The 16,366-nt window shown below is 39.4% G+C and overlaps 1 protein-coding gene across 7 annotated transcripts in view; it reads right to left on the minus strand.

The window, feature by feature from the left end:
• neo1a (neogenin 1a) overlaps positions 1-9,411 on the minus strand; it is a 155,973-nt gene extending 146,562 nt beyond the window's left edge. For 2 of the 7 annotated variants that reach the window (XM_044193466.1, XM_044193438.1), the window contains exon 1: positions 8,751-9,411. In XM_044193466.1, the coding sequence (XP_044049401.1) occupies positions 8,751-8,841 (91 nt within the window). In that variant the 5' untranslated portion in view covers positions 8,842-9,411. The remainder of the gene's footprint in view (positions 1-8,750) is intronic. The other 5 variants (XM_044193428.1, XM_044193419.1, XM_044193447.1 and 2 more) reach the window with 3 other exon arrangements.
• Between the last annotated feature and the right edge of the window lie 6,955 nt (positions 9,412-16,366).

Raw genomic sequence — 16,366 nt, forward strand, 5'->3', positions numbered from 1 at the left:
TGGTATTGAATTGGGTTATGTGTGGAATCTAACAAAGTAAAGTTGTGAAAGAATCTCAACAGGGCTTGCCAGTGCATATGTCAATATTTTCCAATGGGAAACATCAGGTTTTAATTTATGTGAATCTTATAAAATCTTTTCCTAAGCACATTTTTAGAAATCAAAGTTCTTTGACAAATCCAAACCACACAATTACCAACCTCTTTGCAATCCACAGCTGCGCGTAAAGCTGTAATTTTGTCTTAAACTAAATAAAGACCGTAACAATAAAAATGTTGCCTTTAATAGTATAAGCGGTGTGGCAATCAACGCATGCCCTCTCCCTGTTTTGTTTCTCAAAATAATAATACTGAATCAATGATACCAAGGTTGCTAGCTGCTATACAGAATGAACTCAAGGCTAAATCAAAACAGTCTAATTTCTCCCCATCCTCTCAGTGAAAGTAGGTAAACACTTTTTTTTTTGAGAGCGTGAGTTCAAGTAGGGAAACTCTCTGAACCTTGTTGATAAAACAGCTGTTCAACCCCAGATGGGTGGCATACGACTATACAAATACCCACCCAAACATACACACACACATCCCACCATGTCTAAAGCTGCCAAGAGACACAGGCCAGGCACTAGATGATGGCAGCCAGCTCGATTGCACAGTGCTCACAATCCTCTCTCTGTGACTGACTGCCCCCACACCCTTTCAGCACATGAAAAGTTCCTTTGACTAAATGAAGGCTGAGAGGCTCTATGTGTACATGTGTGATTGATACTTCAGTGTGTGTATGTAAGATCTCTCCCCCACACACATACTGGTAAACCTAGCACCAGTAATATGACGGGTATAGTGAAGATGACAATGTTTGAGGTTAGAAACATCAATACAAGTTAATTTGGTGAATGAACTAGATCAGCCCCAATTTGTATTGTTAGGGCACAGAAGGCCACAGGATCCATTAAAACAATCCTGGGTTGGGAATAACAAGATTGAAATTGCACTTGCACTATCCATACTGTACAATTCCAATGGACAAAAATCATTATATTGGAAAAGCTGCATTGATTTTTGTTTGCCTGTATTGTCTTTCGAGCACAAGCTAGTTAACAAATACACTACACCATGAGCTACACCATTGAGAAGACTTTCAGGTTAATTCATCAAACTATGGACGTCCTCCAAAAAGACAGCAGAGAATAAATTCATGTCTGAGAGCTGCAGGATGTTGGAACTCCAGCAGGTACAGTGCAACCAAATGAAGGTTATTAATCAGTCTTTCACGAAGAATATCAGTCTCTTTTAATTTACGAGAAGGGCTGCTGCCAGGAAATTGCATTAAATATAAATTGCACTAATTTTATTGAAGGTTCCTTAAGAGTAACAACTGATTAGGCAAGGAGTTTCCAAAATCTAAAGGAATTGGAAAATGTAATGGAAAATAAAATTTTAGTCTGTTCATTGTGTGGCTTACAATCATGAAATTAAGCCTGAGCTGCATATCTGTCAAGAAGTGAGCCTGCTTTCTGTTCAACTTATTACACTTCAATTGTTTAACGCTTAACACTCATCTTTTTGCTTCCTTCTCTAAAGAACAACAGAAAAACAATTTTCTCCAAATGACTGTTGTTTGTCATCCTTAAGGTTTATGTAACTGTTATGAGATAGCATTGTAAGATAATGCCTCAGTAGAAAATCCCACAAGAGATCCCACATCATTTTTCACATCATCAACAGAAAAATCTGTATATCTGCTTTGGTATATCACAAAAAGATTCAAAGATTTCCACCAGACCCCCCAACTCCAACAATTCCAACGTTTCTTTCATTGTTGGTTTTGGACTGTACTGGCATCTGTCGATGAAAAAAAACAAAATACAAAATAAAGCCAGCCTTATCCTTTAACTGCTCGGTAATCACCGAAATGTCAACTAGACCTTGATTTAGAAATGTAGAAAATTTAGAGGAATAAGGAATTTAAAAATTACAAATTCAAATATTTAAAAGGCTTATTTTAATATGAAATGTCTGTAACATGCAACCCCCCCCCCCCGGCTGTAAAACAGTTCAGTGTATAACAGAGCCTTGCACTCATTAGTCCAGGCTCATCTGACAAGCACAGCTTGCATGTGTCATATGCAGCTGCCACTACCGACAGGAGACACCACAAGCTCAGCAGAACCAAAATAGCTAAAGTTTGAGGAAAATTTTCATGGAAAGAAGTCCTCACTGTCCTGTTGAGCTTGTATACGGATTCCTTTGGAAGGGCCACAAAGCTCATTCCTTCAAGGTTTTGCTTGAATGCCAGGCCAGGGGAAAATATTTCTTTGCTTGCAGTACACTACTTAAATCTAACGTCAATACACACACAGCCATTTGTTGCTGTTATGCTGCAGTTATAAAAGACACTGAAACACGGTAGCTTGGCTGCTGTAGTTTTTCTGTATGCAGTGAAAGACTGGATAACGCCACGCTGTTCTGAGGAACATGACAAACTGTGACTGCAGTCTAGCAGAATATAAATATTATAGAACATGTCATGCTGCAAGACTACTACTTTCTATTCATACAACCTTCACTTACAAGTCGTTTTGGCCATTTTGTGCGCTGCTCTGGTAAAAGCATCAGTAAACAGTGGTGTTAGTATCTGCATGTCAGATGATCAACTATTTGTTTTGGTTTAACATCCTTCATGTACAATGACCAGCCCACTGCAATATTCTACATACCTGTAGTCAAACAACCCAGAGTTTAAGAAATGTGTGCAGAAGTGATTTAGTCATAAAGGTAATAATGCCTTATAACAGGATGCGGAATTGAAAAGATTTTATCAGTGTGGCTTCTTGCCTAATCAGATGCCTTCAAGATTCTTAAGTTAGTTCCTTTTACAGTTATTGTATTGGACCTTTTAAAGATTGCCAAAACACAGTCTGTAACTGCACTCATGGAAATTCTGCTACAAAACCAAAATAAGGATGAAACTGACCAATAACTGTTATTATATACATTACATATATTGTTAAAAATCTGAGCTAAATATTACCGAGTTGACGACAACCGTAACTCCAAAACCATGCCCCAACACAACACACACACAACTTTGTGTTTGTGTATGTGTAACTGCAAGACTGCAGCGAGGCTAAGGCAGAGCGTGACCAGTTTAGCTCTCCAGAGCACGACAGAAGTCGCCTTACAGCTGAAGTGCACAGCAGCATAATGACAGAGATGACAAACTAGACTCTTATTGACATGTAGCCATAATTTCAGTCTTTTCTTTTTTATGCTTTCTTTGCACTGCTGCTATGTGTGTTAGCTCCATGGAAACTGAAAAGACTCTGCTCTCCCAGAGGTCATTAAGCCTGAGCATCATTCAATCACAGCAGAACAGGCAAGCCTGGAGAGCACAACAGCACCACAGTGAATTAAAAATTTTGCATTTTGTTCTATTTTCAAAAAAAAAAAAAAAAGGCTGAAGGAAAAGTGGAAATCAGAGAGGAAAACATGTTTCCAGCTATGTCTCTAATAAAAAATATTGTTGATGTAATGTCCCTCAGGTTCCTATAAAGTCTCAAAGGAGTCGTCACACAGGGCAGTACGGACAGCTTTATGGCCTCTTGACACTATTCAACTTTTTCAACTCCCAGCAAGTTGTTTTTTCTTTGGCTTTTTTTTTTTGACATGAAAAGGCAAGCAGACACAAAGAAGACACACAGCAGCTGGATTGAAAAGGTGCTGCATTGTTTTAGTCACAGCAGGAACACCTCTGAAGCTAAGAGAAGTTCAGCTTTTAAGACGAACGCACTTGATGTAAGCTGCTTTTTGTGAACCAACCATCATAACACCAAATAGGCTGGCTTTCAAAGTACAGAGAAAACTCATGGTTCAGGACAACACCTATACCCCTTTTGCACCACATTAAATGAAAGGGTTTTCCCAGGGAGCAGGGTTACCCCCAGGAAATTGATGCGGAAGTGGCAAGTGTTAAAAAAAAGCCTTTATTCTCTGCCAGCACATACAAATGTCCTACTGGAATTGGTGGACCAGGAACTGCTGCTATAAATGTGGATCATTAAAATAGCATAGCTGGTGAATATGGAATTTCAAGTAATCTTCAATCCAGTGGCAGAGGTGTTTGCTTTCAACACTTCCCAAAAAGAAGTGTTTTTATTCAAACATTGTGACGTATTACTTTGATTAATTACAGTAATTAAGTACTGTAATTCATTATTACACAGTAAATTGATCAATTACTGTCATCTGCTGAGCACAGTCTGCAGATTCTTACTCCATCATTTCTTCAAATCTCTCCTGCTCCACACACCAGAAGTTGACTTCCCCACCTATTTACAGCTGCTATTTGTAATGTGAATATCACTTTTGTTTTCTGTGCCGGATCTTACTGAAAGTAAAATTTGTAAAATGGTTTTGGGGGAAAATTACACCATTGTAGACCCATTCAGCATACGCCACCTGTGGTACCACCCACAATGACAACGAGACAAAGAGCATAAATAAAGAGAGGTTTGGAGAACATACTTGTAAGGCTGGGCAATATGGTTGAAATTAATTTCACATTATTAATATTTTTCCAATATCAGTCTTTATGAAAACATAGTAAATGTACGCAAACTCACATAAAATAAACTTATTTTCAATGCAATGAACAGTCGATTGTTTTACAAGATAAAAAAAACAAACAAAAAAAACAATAAATACTTTTAAAAAATCTATTCAGGAAAAACCAGAACCTCTAAATAAAAAAAACAACCATAACTGAATGTAGTGGGAAACTTCATACAGCCCTAAGCGGCAAATCACACAGAGATGCGGCGCTAGAAACGCGTCGCCAGCAAAACCATTGTTTTCCAATGGTACGGTGCGCCTGGCGTGCGCTCCTCTCTTGCGCCACGCTATGCGTTTTTCTAGCAGTTTTTAGATGCAAGGCGCGGAGTCGGCCCACTCGTCAATGTCAAACTTGGCCCAGACAGCCAATCAAATCAAGCAAGAGGCGGGCTTTACTACTTTACCACTTTCTTCCTGTTGCTTGAGCAGCCAGGTGAGTCTCTCTGGTGAGTATAGTGCTGTTTACTATGCCGATAAATTTGTTGTTTTGGCGTTTTTGAAGCGCCTGCGCCTGTAGAAGTGCATCTTAGTATTTTAAGGCTACTGAATGTGTACCAGCATCAGAGGAGTAGGAGAGGCTGACATACAGGTTGCAGTGGAGAGACAGGAAAAGTAGACTTAAGTCATGTTTCTCTGCACCACACCACTTGAAGCAGCTCTAACAGAGGCAATTTCATCTTAGTAGGGGGGCAGCAGAAGCAATGGACTTGTCCTTGATCCACTCTGGGTTTTAGACCATGACCCTTGGCTTCTCTCCACTCAAAACAGCCCTCCCTTCACTACCACAAGCAACCAGCAAGCCGCCCCACTCTATGCCTCAAATACACAGGGGGCTAACAATGCCAGTTAGAGTAACAGTTTTAAACAGCATGCTGAATAGCAATCAATAAACATAAGGAATAATACTGGATTAAAATTTATAGTGTGGGGAGAGAATTTGTGTAGCTTCAATCTGGTATACAAGCATTAAACCTCAAGACTAACAGCTGACGCGTGAAAGTTTGATATGGTGAGAAATGGGATCAAACCATGTGAGTTTTCAAAGCATGCATTATTTCCATGGTGCAAATGATGGAGACCTTGCTAAAGTTTAACTGCACTACCTCTACATAAATCCTGCAGTTCAGCCTACACTGTAAGCACTGTTTTAAACAACAGCATTATATGAGCAAATTAACAACTGGAGAGCCTTGTTAGATGGAATACAAGCCGATAGTCCTATTGGTTTGCCAAAATAGTCAGCTGAAAGCTAAAAGCTGAATGGGTGATTACACTGACCCCCAAACACCAAAAAGATGCAACAGCAGATGTCGTGGCATCTATTCAGAGGATATTGATCCACCTTCCCCCCCTGCCAATTATTTGTGATAAACTGCTGTGATAGTTAGAGTAAATTATTTCAATAATTGCTGTCATTTTAACCACCCACAAACCCTGGACAAGCAGATTTAGCTGCTGAAATAGCAAACAGGAACAAGGTACAAACAAGTTGTTATTTTCAACTGTGATCTCAAACTGCTGACCTCACCACGCCATTTCTTACACGAGAACACAGAAAGGCAACAAACTGAGCCTCCACATCAGTGACCAGATCAGTAGCATCTCCTAATGGGGGTGGTTTCATTAGTGAAGCAGATGAATCAAACACTTGGCCAAGTTTGCAATTATCCGACTCTCGGTGGATGGAGGTCATTAGGACTTTATGAGCGATTGGAGCCCATAAATAAATGATCAGTAAACAGCATACTCTATACGGCAGACACAGCAGGTGACTCTGCATGATGCCCCACTCTCAATTCATCAAAAGATGATGTGGACATCATGTGGAAAAGATTCGACAAGCTATTTTGAGTTGAAGAGATGAAGTTGTAAAATTTATTTGTGTAAACGGCTAGAACAGAAACATTTTACTACACTTTGCATACAGATTACACTGAAATGAGTGACAGAATTATTCTTGAAATTCAGGATGAATACCATCCAACTTTAAGCTTTCCTATGTCTTTTCCCCACAAACTGGGATATAGGACCACCAGGGATTTCCAAACACAACAGCACAAAGGTGGTAAATTATGTTCTTAGCAGCAGAGTCCACAGAGAAGGCCTTAAATATACCAAAGAAAACGACAGTTGTTTATAAAGTCTGGGCAATGTTGCATCTGAGGTGGTCTGTGAGGATAAAACCCCGGTGAGTGGTCTGTGAGAGCAGAGAGGGTTGCCAAATGTTTACACATTTCAGCAAGATATTTGCATTGTCCGCTGGGAGACAATCAGCACACAATTCCCTCCCAGCAGGATTACAGAGATAAGATAGTGCCTAAATGGATTTTACACTCATCTAACAGGGACTTGTTTACAAAAGCTTAGCTTAGCCAAAAGCAAACTTTTTGCAGCATTTTTTGAAAGTTCTAACAACTTGTAAGAGCTACAGAGGAGGAAGTGGTTAAAAAAAAAAAGCTGCAGCTTGGCTGAACTTTTACAGGTTATTCCAAAGTTAAAACAAAAGAGACTATCTATTATATCTGTCCCCAGACCAAATGAGACAGACTGAAACTCTTTGAGTCAGAGCTGCAACTCTGCCAACTTTGATAAAGATAAGTTCTGGCCACAGTCAGAACCTCAAAGAAATGTGTTTTGAATAAACAGATATTTTCAGAGAAGGGGACCCCACAATTAGTAATTTGAAACTCTCTCTGCGTGTGGGTCCCAGTCCAATTCTCTGGAATCAATCAAAGCTCCCAAAGGAACTCCCTGGTCCCCTTAATCTCCTGGTTTTATTACTTTCCAGACACTCGGCCTGTTTCACCCTACCCCCATCTCTCCCTTTTGTACTGATCTCCAGCAAAGCCAAGGAGGGGCTTTTTTTCCTCTCTCTCTCTCTCTCCCCCTCTCTATCTCCCCTTCCACCACTGCAGAGCGCTTTTCATGCAGGAGAGGGTCTTTCATCAGGCTCCACACGCAAGAGAGCCAAACAGCTAGCACGGGCCTGTCACTCAAAGGCCCTTCTTCTCTGCACATTCAGTCTTTTTAAAATAAACATTTCAAAAGGTGCATGGACTGCTGTTTTTGACACATACACACAACTATTTTGCATATCACGAGAATAACGGAAAAAACTGGGCCATGTTGCACAAGAGTCAGTTATATCCACAAATTTCCAGACCACATGCTGCTGTGTTTGATAGCGTCTAACAGCTTAAATGATAAAGGTGACTGTCAGGATGGGGTATGTGATAAGGGCTGGAGCTGTGCACTCCAGTGACTGCTGGAAAGACGTTTTTTTCCCCTCATGGCTCTCTAATTTATCTCAGACACTAGTGGCTTTAAGTGCTTATAACAGATCTAATCAATACCTCTAATTTTAAGACATCACCTCTAATATCAGTGAAATTTCTCACTACAGATCACCACCAGTTGGAATAAGAGAGACTGAACTGCACACTGCAGTGCGGTGCCCTCACTTCAAAACAATTAACAGAAGCAAATGAATTGGGTTCTGTTTATCCATCAGCTAAACATGTATTGACGCCCAGGTAATGAGATGTCTGTTGGACTGATGATCCTAGCTTATTACCTGACAGTGAACACTAATGACTTTTTGCATAGTGTATATTTCCTGATTCAAGTTCCTGCCATCCTTTGCATTTCCATGACCACACAGCTAAGTCAAACACAGGTAGATGGATGATGTCAATTCAACAAACGAATGTGTTATTGGGCCTTTCAAATCCAATTTCATACAACCCGAAGACATGTCTGTGAAACAACTCTATCGCCGAATCATTTGAAAGACAAACAGAGAAACCTATCAGCAGTTCTGCCTCAACCCCATCTATGCAGACAAAAGGACGGAGTGGAAAGCGTGTTGCTTTACTGCTTGAAACAGGGCTGGTCTAGGAGTAAAGGAGTGTGCCTGTTGTGAAAAAGTAGCCTACTTTTAAAGTTGCCTTAATGGTGAAAGAGGAGCTGACCTAAACACAGCAGAATTAGCTTCCTAGCTTCATGTCTGACTTTCAGAGCCAACCGCTTGCATTCCGTGTGTTTCTTTTTTCGCGATACGATGTAGGTAAGTTTCTTCGATCGAGGCGTAAAGAAGCAGACATACAGCAGAACAACTGGCAGTGTATTTAAGGAATTTACCTTTGTCGACATGCATTGCCGCGGTGGTCTCCGTGTAGAGAAAGGTGAGACAGAGGAGAGAGAGGAGCGACAGAGCTCCCCGCTCGGCCATCACTTTTCACAAATAAATCTTTGCAGGCTTCAGGAACCCCGGAGAAGCTTTAAAAAAAAAAAAAGAAATCCTTAAAATCCCCGACCACCTCCTGTAAATGTACGGGGGGGTGGGGGGGTTCAAAGTCCTAAAGTGTGCAGAAACATCCGGAGCCAGGTACTTTTAAAACTGGCCGGATGAAACATGTAGCTGGAAAGAGAGAGCCGCAGGTTAGAGAGACTGTTTTCTCAACTTGGTCGAGGCAGAGGTCGGAGAAAAAACACTGAAATCAATCCATTGCCACGGAGGCGCAGAGCAAGGACAAAAATATTTGCGGGCGACTGAGCACCAACGCGCCGACTTAACTACTCCGATATCTGTCAACCGCGTAAAAGACTACAAAGAGCTCAGTTGGAGAAAAGATAAGATCCGACCAGAAGGAGAAATCTCCGCCGCGGCCAGCTCACTGCTCACGGACGAGACGTAAGAGAGCAGCGTGTTGAAGGGCTGGATCTCCACCGGCTCCCCGGAAAACAGGGTGTGGAGTGACACGGAAGTTTGGATCTTGGCCGCCTGTGTGCTCAGGCAAAAACTAAAATATGGTGTGGGATTTCAGTCCAAAGACAACACCTCATCTTTATACCGCAGGTCTACTTGGTGTGCTAAAATTATGCGCTAATTCTACACCTTATACAGCATTAATAACAAGTTACTACTAACTTAAAAGTCCAAAACACATATTACGTATTATATTCCTATAAAGGTTCCAGACCACACAGTAAACCCAAGAACACCCATCTCTTTTCAGCTTTTGTTAGCTTTTAGTTTTTGTCAATGTTTTGTTTTTTGAATCATCACTTAAACTGTCACATTATAGATAAATATATTTTATATGCAGTATCTGGCTCACTAGTCTGTGCCATTCACAAAATCATAATTACTTTGAAACTTCTGCACTGGTGATTAGCTAACGTTAGCTAACGTTCAAGTTATCTTTCTGAAAGATAAATACAAGGCCAAACTGAAAAACTCAAAAGGTAGTTTGGCAACACTTACCCCTCTTTTGAAAACATTTCCAGATTCTCAAAATATTTTCTATCCATCTTGAATAACGATTATATTGTGACTTTTCACAATAAATAAGATTTTTTACTCAATGCTACTCTTCTTTCTTAAGTCAAACAAAGATGGCGACCGGAAGTGGCAAATCTCCTTGTATGTATCATGCAATAAAATCTTAATATATAAAACTACAAGACAGTGCTAATATAGCTAAATAAACTAACACGATAATAAAACTACATTTTGAGTAGTAGTATCAGATAAGCAAGTAGACAGTTATGACTTAAAAAATATCACAAGTCATTGATTATAAACCAAAAACCTACAACAAAACATTTGGCTTATAGCTAGCCTGTTTATCTTTGAGGGAAAAAAGATGCAGTCTATGACTCAAATCATCAATAATCTAAGGAGCCCCTAAAGTCCTGAAAGGTGATATTTTTTTATCTTGTGCACACAAGTTATTATCTTGTGTGAAATTACGGGACTTTAGGGGCTCTGTAGAAACTAAACTTGATTAGTGGAAAATCTCTCCATTATATGGTGGCTGTGTGCATCTGAAGTCGTTAGAGACACATGTGAATTTATAGTTAATTATCTTGTGCGAATAATGCGTTCACACTTAAGGGACTCCGTAATAATCATCAATGCAAACCTCAAAAACAAATGTAAAAGTTATGATTCTATGACAAGTGCAATGGGACTATACGGTCCAAGCACACAAGTTAACTATAGGCTATCTTCCCAGCAAAACAGCAGAAAGTTGAATTGTGAAGAAATATTTTTCTTACCTGCAATCAAACTGTAATCAGAAAGAGGGCCACAAGGAGTCTTTGCCAATGTTGCAGTGTTTTTGTTGGATCTGTAAGAGAACAGTTGTTTGCTAACAGGTAGTGACAACTTGATAATCTAATGCTAAAGGCTCATTGCCTTTGGTCAAACATTGATTAATGCAGCTTTAATATTTTGCATGGTTGCCTAGAAACAAGTTTTTCATCTTACCCACAAACTCACCGTACTCCAATCTGTCTTATTTCTAGAATAATAATGTCATGATAAATTAGATGGCAAGCTGACTCAAAATGTTCTGTTGATATAAAAGCTTAATTAAATTTTCAGAAAAACAGTGAACTATACTTTACACCTGAAGTGTTGTATTATCACTTACTTAATGGCATCTTTTTGACATTGTTTAGTACTGTATACTGCATGTTGTAAATCTGAGCCATAAAAGTTGATGTCAGAGTATGTTTAGAAAAATAAAAATGTGGAATAAACTGAATTTAGGTGGGTTTACCCTCAGCTGCACTTGAGTTGTCATGGTCCTCAAGGGGACATAGACTGGGATTCAGCTGAAAAGCAGTAAAACATGATCTTAATTCATGCCACAAGAGTCCTCTAAATCTAGTTGTCGTGAATTCAATAGCAGTGATTCTAGTGAACCACAGTTGATATTTTTACCTCTTGTAGCCTAATCCTGCTATTAAACAGCTCTCATACAGTAGACCTAGAGCAAGCTGCTGTGATACATCCATGCCCACTGCAGCTGTCCTCATAACTAGTTTATACATAGCCCAAATAATGGTTAAAAAAGTCTTTTCCTGTTTATAATAATGTTCACAGAAATCCAAACAGACGCAGAGGCCAACATCTGTAACTTGATTCTAACAGATGATGTCACATGGTGGCTGGAAATCAGAAGATAAGATTAAGTCCTTTAAGTTTCAGATCAAGTTGCTTAAAATAATCCCAGGGGTGGTGTGTATTGTTATAGGACAGGGGATGAGGGAGGAGATAAAGTAAATATCCTTGTTTTTTGAGGATAGGGAATTGAAAGAGTGTCCAACCAAGGTGAAAAATTGGACATTTGCATCACTCCCCTTTTTGAGGAAGGTTCTGTATTTATTGGTATAAAAAGTGACTGCTTGTTTGTAGTTAAATGGAGCAGAATTATGAAAGCAAAGAAAACAAGTGCTGTATTCTCCTTCAGCTTGTGACTAGGCTTTAGGGAGAAGGGAAAATGGAAGGGTGGCCTGTTTGGAAACAAGTGATATCCAAACCCTGCTGTATCACCCAATGGAACAAAGCCTTCACTCAGACACATGGAACAGCTCCCCCCACTGGTTTGAGTAATCCATGACATATTAATCATGAACATTTCCCCCCATGGGCATGACAGAGCCTCTTTTTGTTTGGTATCTCTGTGGCTGCCCTGGACCTCTTCTCATTTTAACTGTCAAACATAACATTTTCACTTTCAATTAATGATACTTTCTTTCTGCTTCACTGATTGCATGGTGTGCCTCAAGGCTCTCCTCTTGGGCCAACAATTTTGTTCTTTATAAATTTACCTTTGTCATATTATTTCACAGTTTTCATTCAGTTACAAATAAAACCACATCCTTTGGGCAAACTAAATTCTTCCAATAGATTGTGAGTATTATAACACTATAGCTGCTGTCAAGGACAAGATGTCTGAGAAATTCCTTCCACCCAGTTCATACAAACTTGATATCTTGATATCTATCTAAACTTTTTATTGGCCTTCAACACATCTCAAGATGGTGCACGGTGGCAGAGCGGCTACAGCTCCTGCCTCCCAATAAGGAGATCGTGGGTTCGTGGATTCGATTCCCGGACCGGACCAACATCACACAATCTCTCTGGGTGGAGTCTGCATGTCCTCCCCGTGTTACCGTGGGTTCTCTCCGGGTTCTCCGGCTTCCTCCCACCGTCCAAAGACATGCATGTGTAGGTTAATTGATAACTCTAAATTGCCCGTATTGAATGAATGTGTGAGTGAATGGTTGTCTGTCCTTGTCTGTGTCTGTGTTCGCCCTGCGACGAGTTGGCCACTGTCCAGGGTGTGCCCTGCCTAAGGCCCGAAGTCACTGGGATAGGCTCCAGTCACCCGCGACCCCCTAACGGGGACCAAGCGGTAGAAAATGGAGAAATGGACATCTCAAGATAACAAGGGCACAAAGCACTACACAGTTCAGCACAACTGCAGAGGAGAATGCATGAATGATTCAATGTGTCATCTGTAAATACTACCATTCTTCCTGCTGGGCAGTAGGGGGCAGACAGGCTAATTATGAGTGAGTGAATGAATAAATACACCAATAAATCAAAGTACGTCTAAACAAATTAATATTTCCTGTATGTAAGTGAGTAACATTTTGGAACCACAAGATGCATCACATCTACAAATTGCACATCTTGAATTTATTTTTAAATACTAAGCAACATTCAACATAACTGGTTCAGACTGGGGTTCATCTTTGCAGGAACATTTACCATTTTGTCATTTTGTGGATCTGGTCAGATTGTGTATTTATTATTGACCAACAAGTCAATAATAATAATAGTCGCTAGATTCTCTCTATATGTTGCATAAACGTATGATATTCAGGTGATGGCACATTTAAAACACACAGTTAAGACAACATACAGTACAGTCTGACAGATTTTCATTGTTTTGGCTTGTTTCTGTGTTTACATGTTACATTATAATGTACTGTAATGGCCGACATTTGTTCCTCTATAAGATATATCCCCAGTCTGATGATAAGAAACCAAAACATTTATTCCAACACAACATGAAACCCCACCACAGCTTTTTACAGTATGCTCTGCTCTTTATAATGAAGCAATATATTCCACAGCAGACCTGCCTGTTAAAGTCAGTTCACATCCACAGGCCAATTATATTATGTACATGCACACAGCTGGGCTCAAACTCGCTTCTGATTCTTTAACAGTGTTTTTTTTTTCCCTTACAGCCTGTTGCTCTGCATTCTGGGAACATATTTCTTCCAGATTAAAGAACAAGGTCATACCAAATCTCAAATCTCCAACATTAAAGAGATATTCACATCATGAATCAAGTAATGGCAGTCATGCAGTCGAGGAAATGGCCATTAGATTACTGCACGGAAAGGACTGTGGATTAACTTGCACTTGAACCAGCTGTTGAGTGTAATATTTCAAACGTATCTAAATATTTAAAAATCTGTTAAAAGCAGCAACCATATGTACAGTATAACATATTCAGGCATCTTTAAGTTGCAGGGATGTGTGTGTGTTTTCAGAGTATTGCGAGGATGTACAAGACTGGTGTTGCCATTAGTTTAAGGTGTGGAGAGAGAGAAAAAGGCAGCCAGTAACGATTAAAGAGAAATCTACAGACACTGAATCTATTTTATATCACTTTTACATTTACTTACCAATCAGATGCCATATTATTTAATTAGAAACATCCTTCTCTTTAATATTACCACTCTAATAATATCCAATTATATCACCAAATCAGCTATTCTGTTCAAATGATGGTGTGGATTACCAATACTGGCATTGAGTTGAATGTGATCCCAGCATGATCCTGATCTTGTTTAGAACCAGATTAGGAGGCATGAAGCTCAGCTCATAGAAGAACCGGATGAACAGTCTTTAGCATAGCATTTGGTGCATCCTGAGGATTATTTACACTCTGAATTAAATATTACCTCATCCACTGAACACAAAAGTGCAGCTCCAATGCTAAATTGCAATACAAGTTCCATTAACTGACCACATAAAAATAGATATGCCAGTTATGGTCAATGCAGTAATGTTATTATGTCTGTGTGTCTCTTCATGTATATGAGTGGTTCATTGTCTGTGTGTATTGCCGTGTATTTAAGTTTAAAACTAAGTTCAAATCATATTAGCCCCAAGAAAAACGATGACATTTCAATCCTGAACCAGCGGTGATATTTCTAATCTGACACATTTGACCGACATGCATGGGTGTGTATTTGTATGTGTGTGTGTGTGTGTGTGTGACGTGTGTTATTTGCCCAGGGAGACAAACAGCTGCTGTGTACCTGGCCCAAATCCTGGGCTAAAGATGGCAGCAGCACATGGCCTCATGGAGCATTCTCACCTGCGACTGCACAGCACCTAACTTGCTTCAGCAGGAAGAGACTCCCATCATACATGTGCTTGCCTGGGCACATTTTCAGAGCCTGGCACAGCTCACCTCACACATGTCAGCACTTTCTCTCCCTGTCTTCACTCTTTTCCTGGATGCTGGTAATCATTGTTCTAATTACCTCTCAGTGTGCAGCTGAAATATCGCAGCTGAAACCAGTGACTTGAATGACGTCAGAAGACATGGAGAGGGCGAGGTTGGAAAGGGTAGAGGAGCAGATCTGCACTCACAGTGACCACATAAACTGGGGTCTATGACAGTCTGAGCTCTTATTAGTTCAGGTAATGGTCTGGATTTTGGAGGTTTGCTCTTAAAGGAGTCAAATTTAATGTCAAATTTTCTTGAAAAGTATTGGACCCTAATTTTGAATGATGTCTGCAGTGCGTAGCTGTCATTTACATAGACTGTGTGTAGTGGAAATATATAAAAAAGAGAAATTATAAAAGGAAATAATAAAAGATAAAATAAGATAAAAATAAAACAAAGAGAATAAAATAAAGATAAAAAATAAAACAAAGAGCAAAAAGCAAAATTATGTACAATGAGGTAAGTAACAGACTCTAAGTAAGTAATAAAAAGTGAATATGGAACATGGGATAATAAATATTGATCAAAATGAGACATTAAAATGTGGGCCAGAATGGGAATATGGATAGTGTAAATTATAAAATATTGTATTGAAACTTGATAGATAATATCACAGGATATGTGTAAGTATAGCACATCATGAATCATGGGTGCACCTATTTATCAGATGTCATAGGGACATAGTTAAAAATCTGCTATTTGAAATGTGTTCACTGTATGGAACAGAGACAAATAAAGGAAACATATATAAACTAATATATATTACTTAATCACAAGTAGAAACAGTGCATCAAAGGTGGGTCATATTATGTTAAGTGCAGCTATGTTAGAGGTCTGGTAATCATCACTTTGACATAGGAGTTTTCAAAGCAACATGAGCTCCAAAGAAGCCAAATTCTCTGTGGCCAAATTGCAGGTGCATCTATGTAAAATTACTAAATTGTTTCACATGTCAAGGGGAACACTCAGCTTTGATGAGGGTCTATTTTACCACAAAGTTAGACCATATATTTCAAGTATGCTATGAACATAAGGGGAACAGTAAGGAAAATCTTGACAGCATATGCCAATAGAGTCAAACTGCATAAACAAACAGGAGCAGATTCATGAGCTGAAAGTAACCAGCAGGGATGTGAAACATACTACCACCACACTGCTAAATGGAATCATCAAACTAATTATGCAATGTTGATTTAGTTATGTCAAAGTTAAAGTCCTTTCTCATGAGGAGCTTACATTTTTATCTACCTCCTGAAGGCCTTTTGGGACCATAAGAGCTACATTTATTATGCAGTATGTAGTATAAAACTCTCATACTCTCATATTGTGTAGGTACAGTTGATGGAATGATGCTGCTTTGAAGCATCCAACATACAGGAATATATGCTTGTCTACAGGCACATCTAAGTTGTTTTCTTAGCTGGT

Source organism: Siniperca chuatsi, linkage group LG1 (genome assembly GCF_020085105.1).
Source record: "Siniperca chuatsi isolate FFG_IHB_CAS linkage group LG1, ASM2008510v1, whole genome shotgun sequence".
NCBI lineage: Eukaryota > Metazoa > Chordata > Actinopteri > Centrarchiformes > Sinipercidae > Siniperca > Siniperca chuatsi.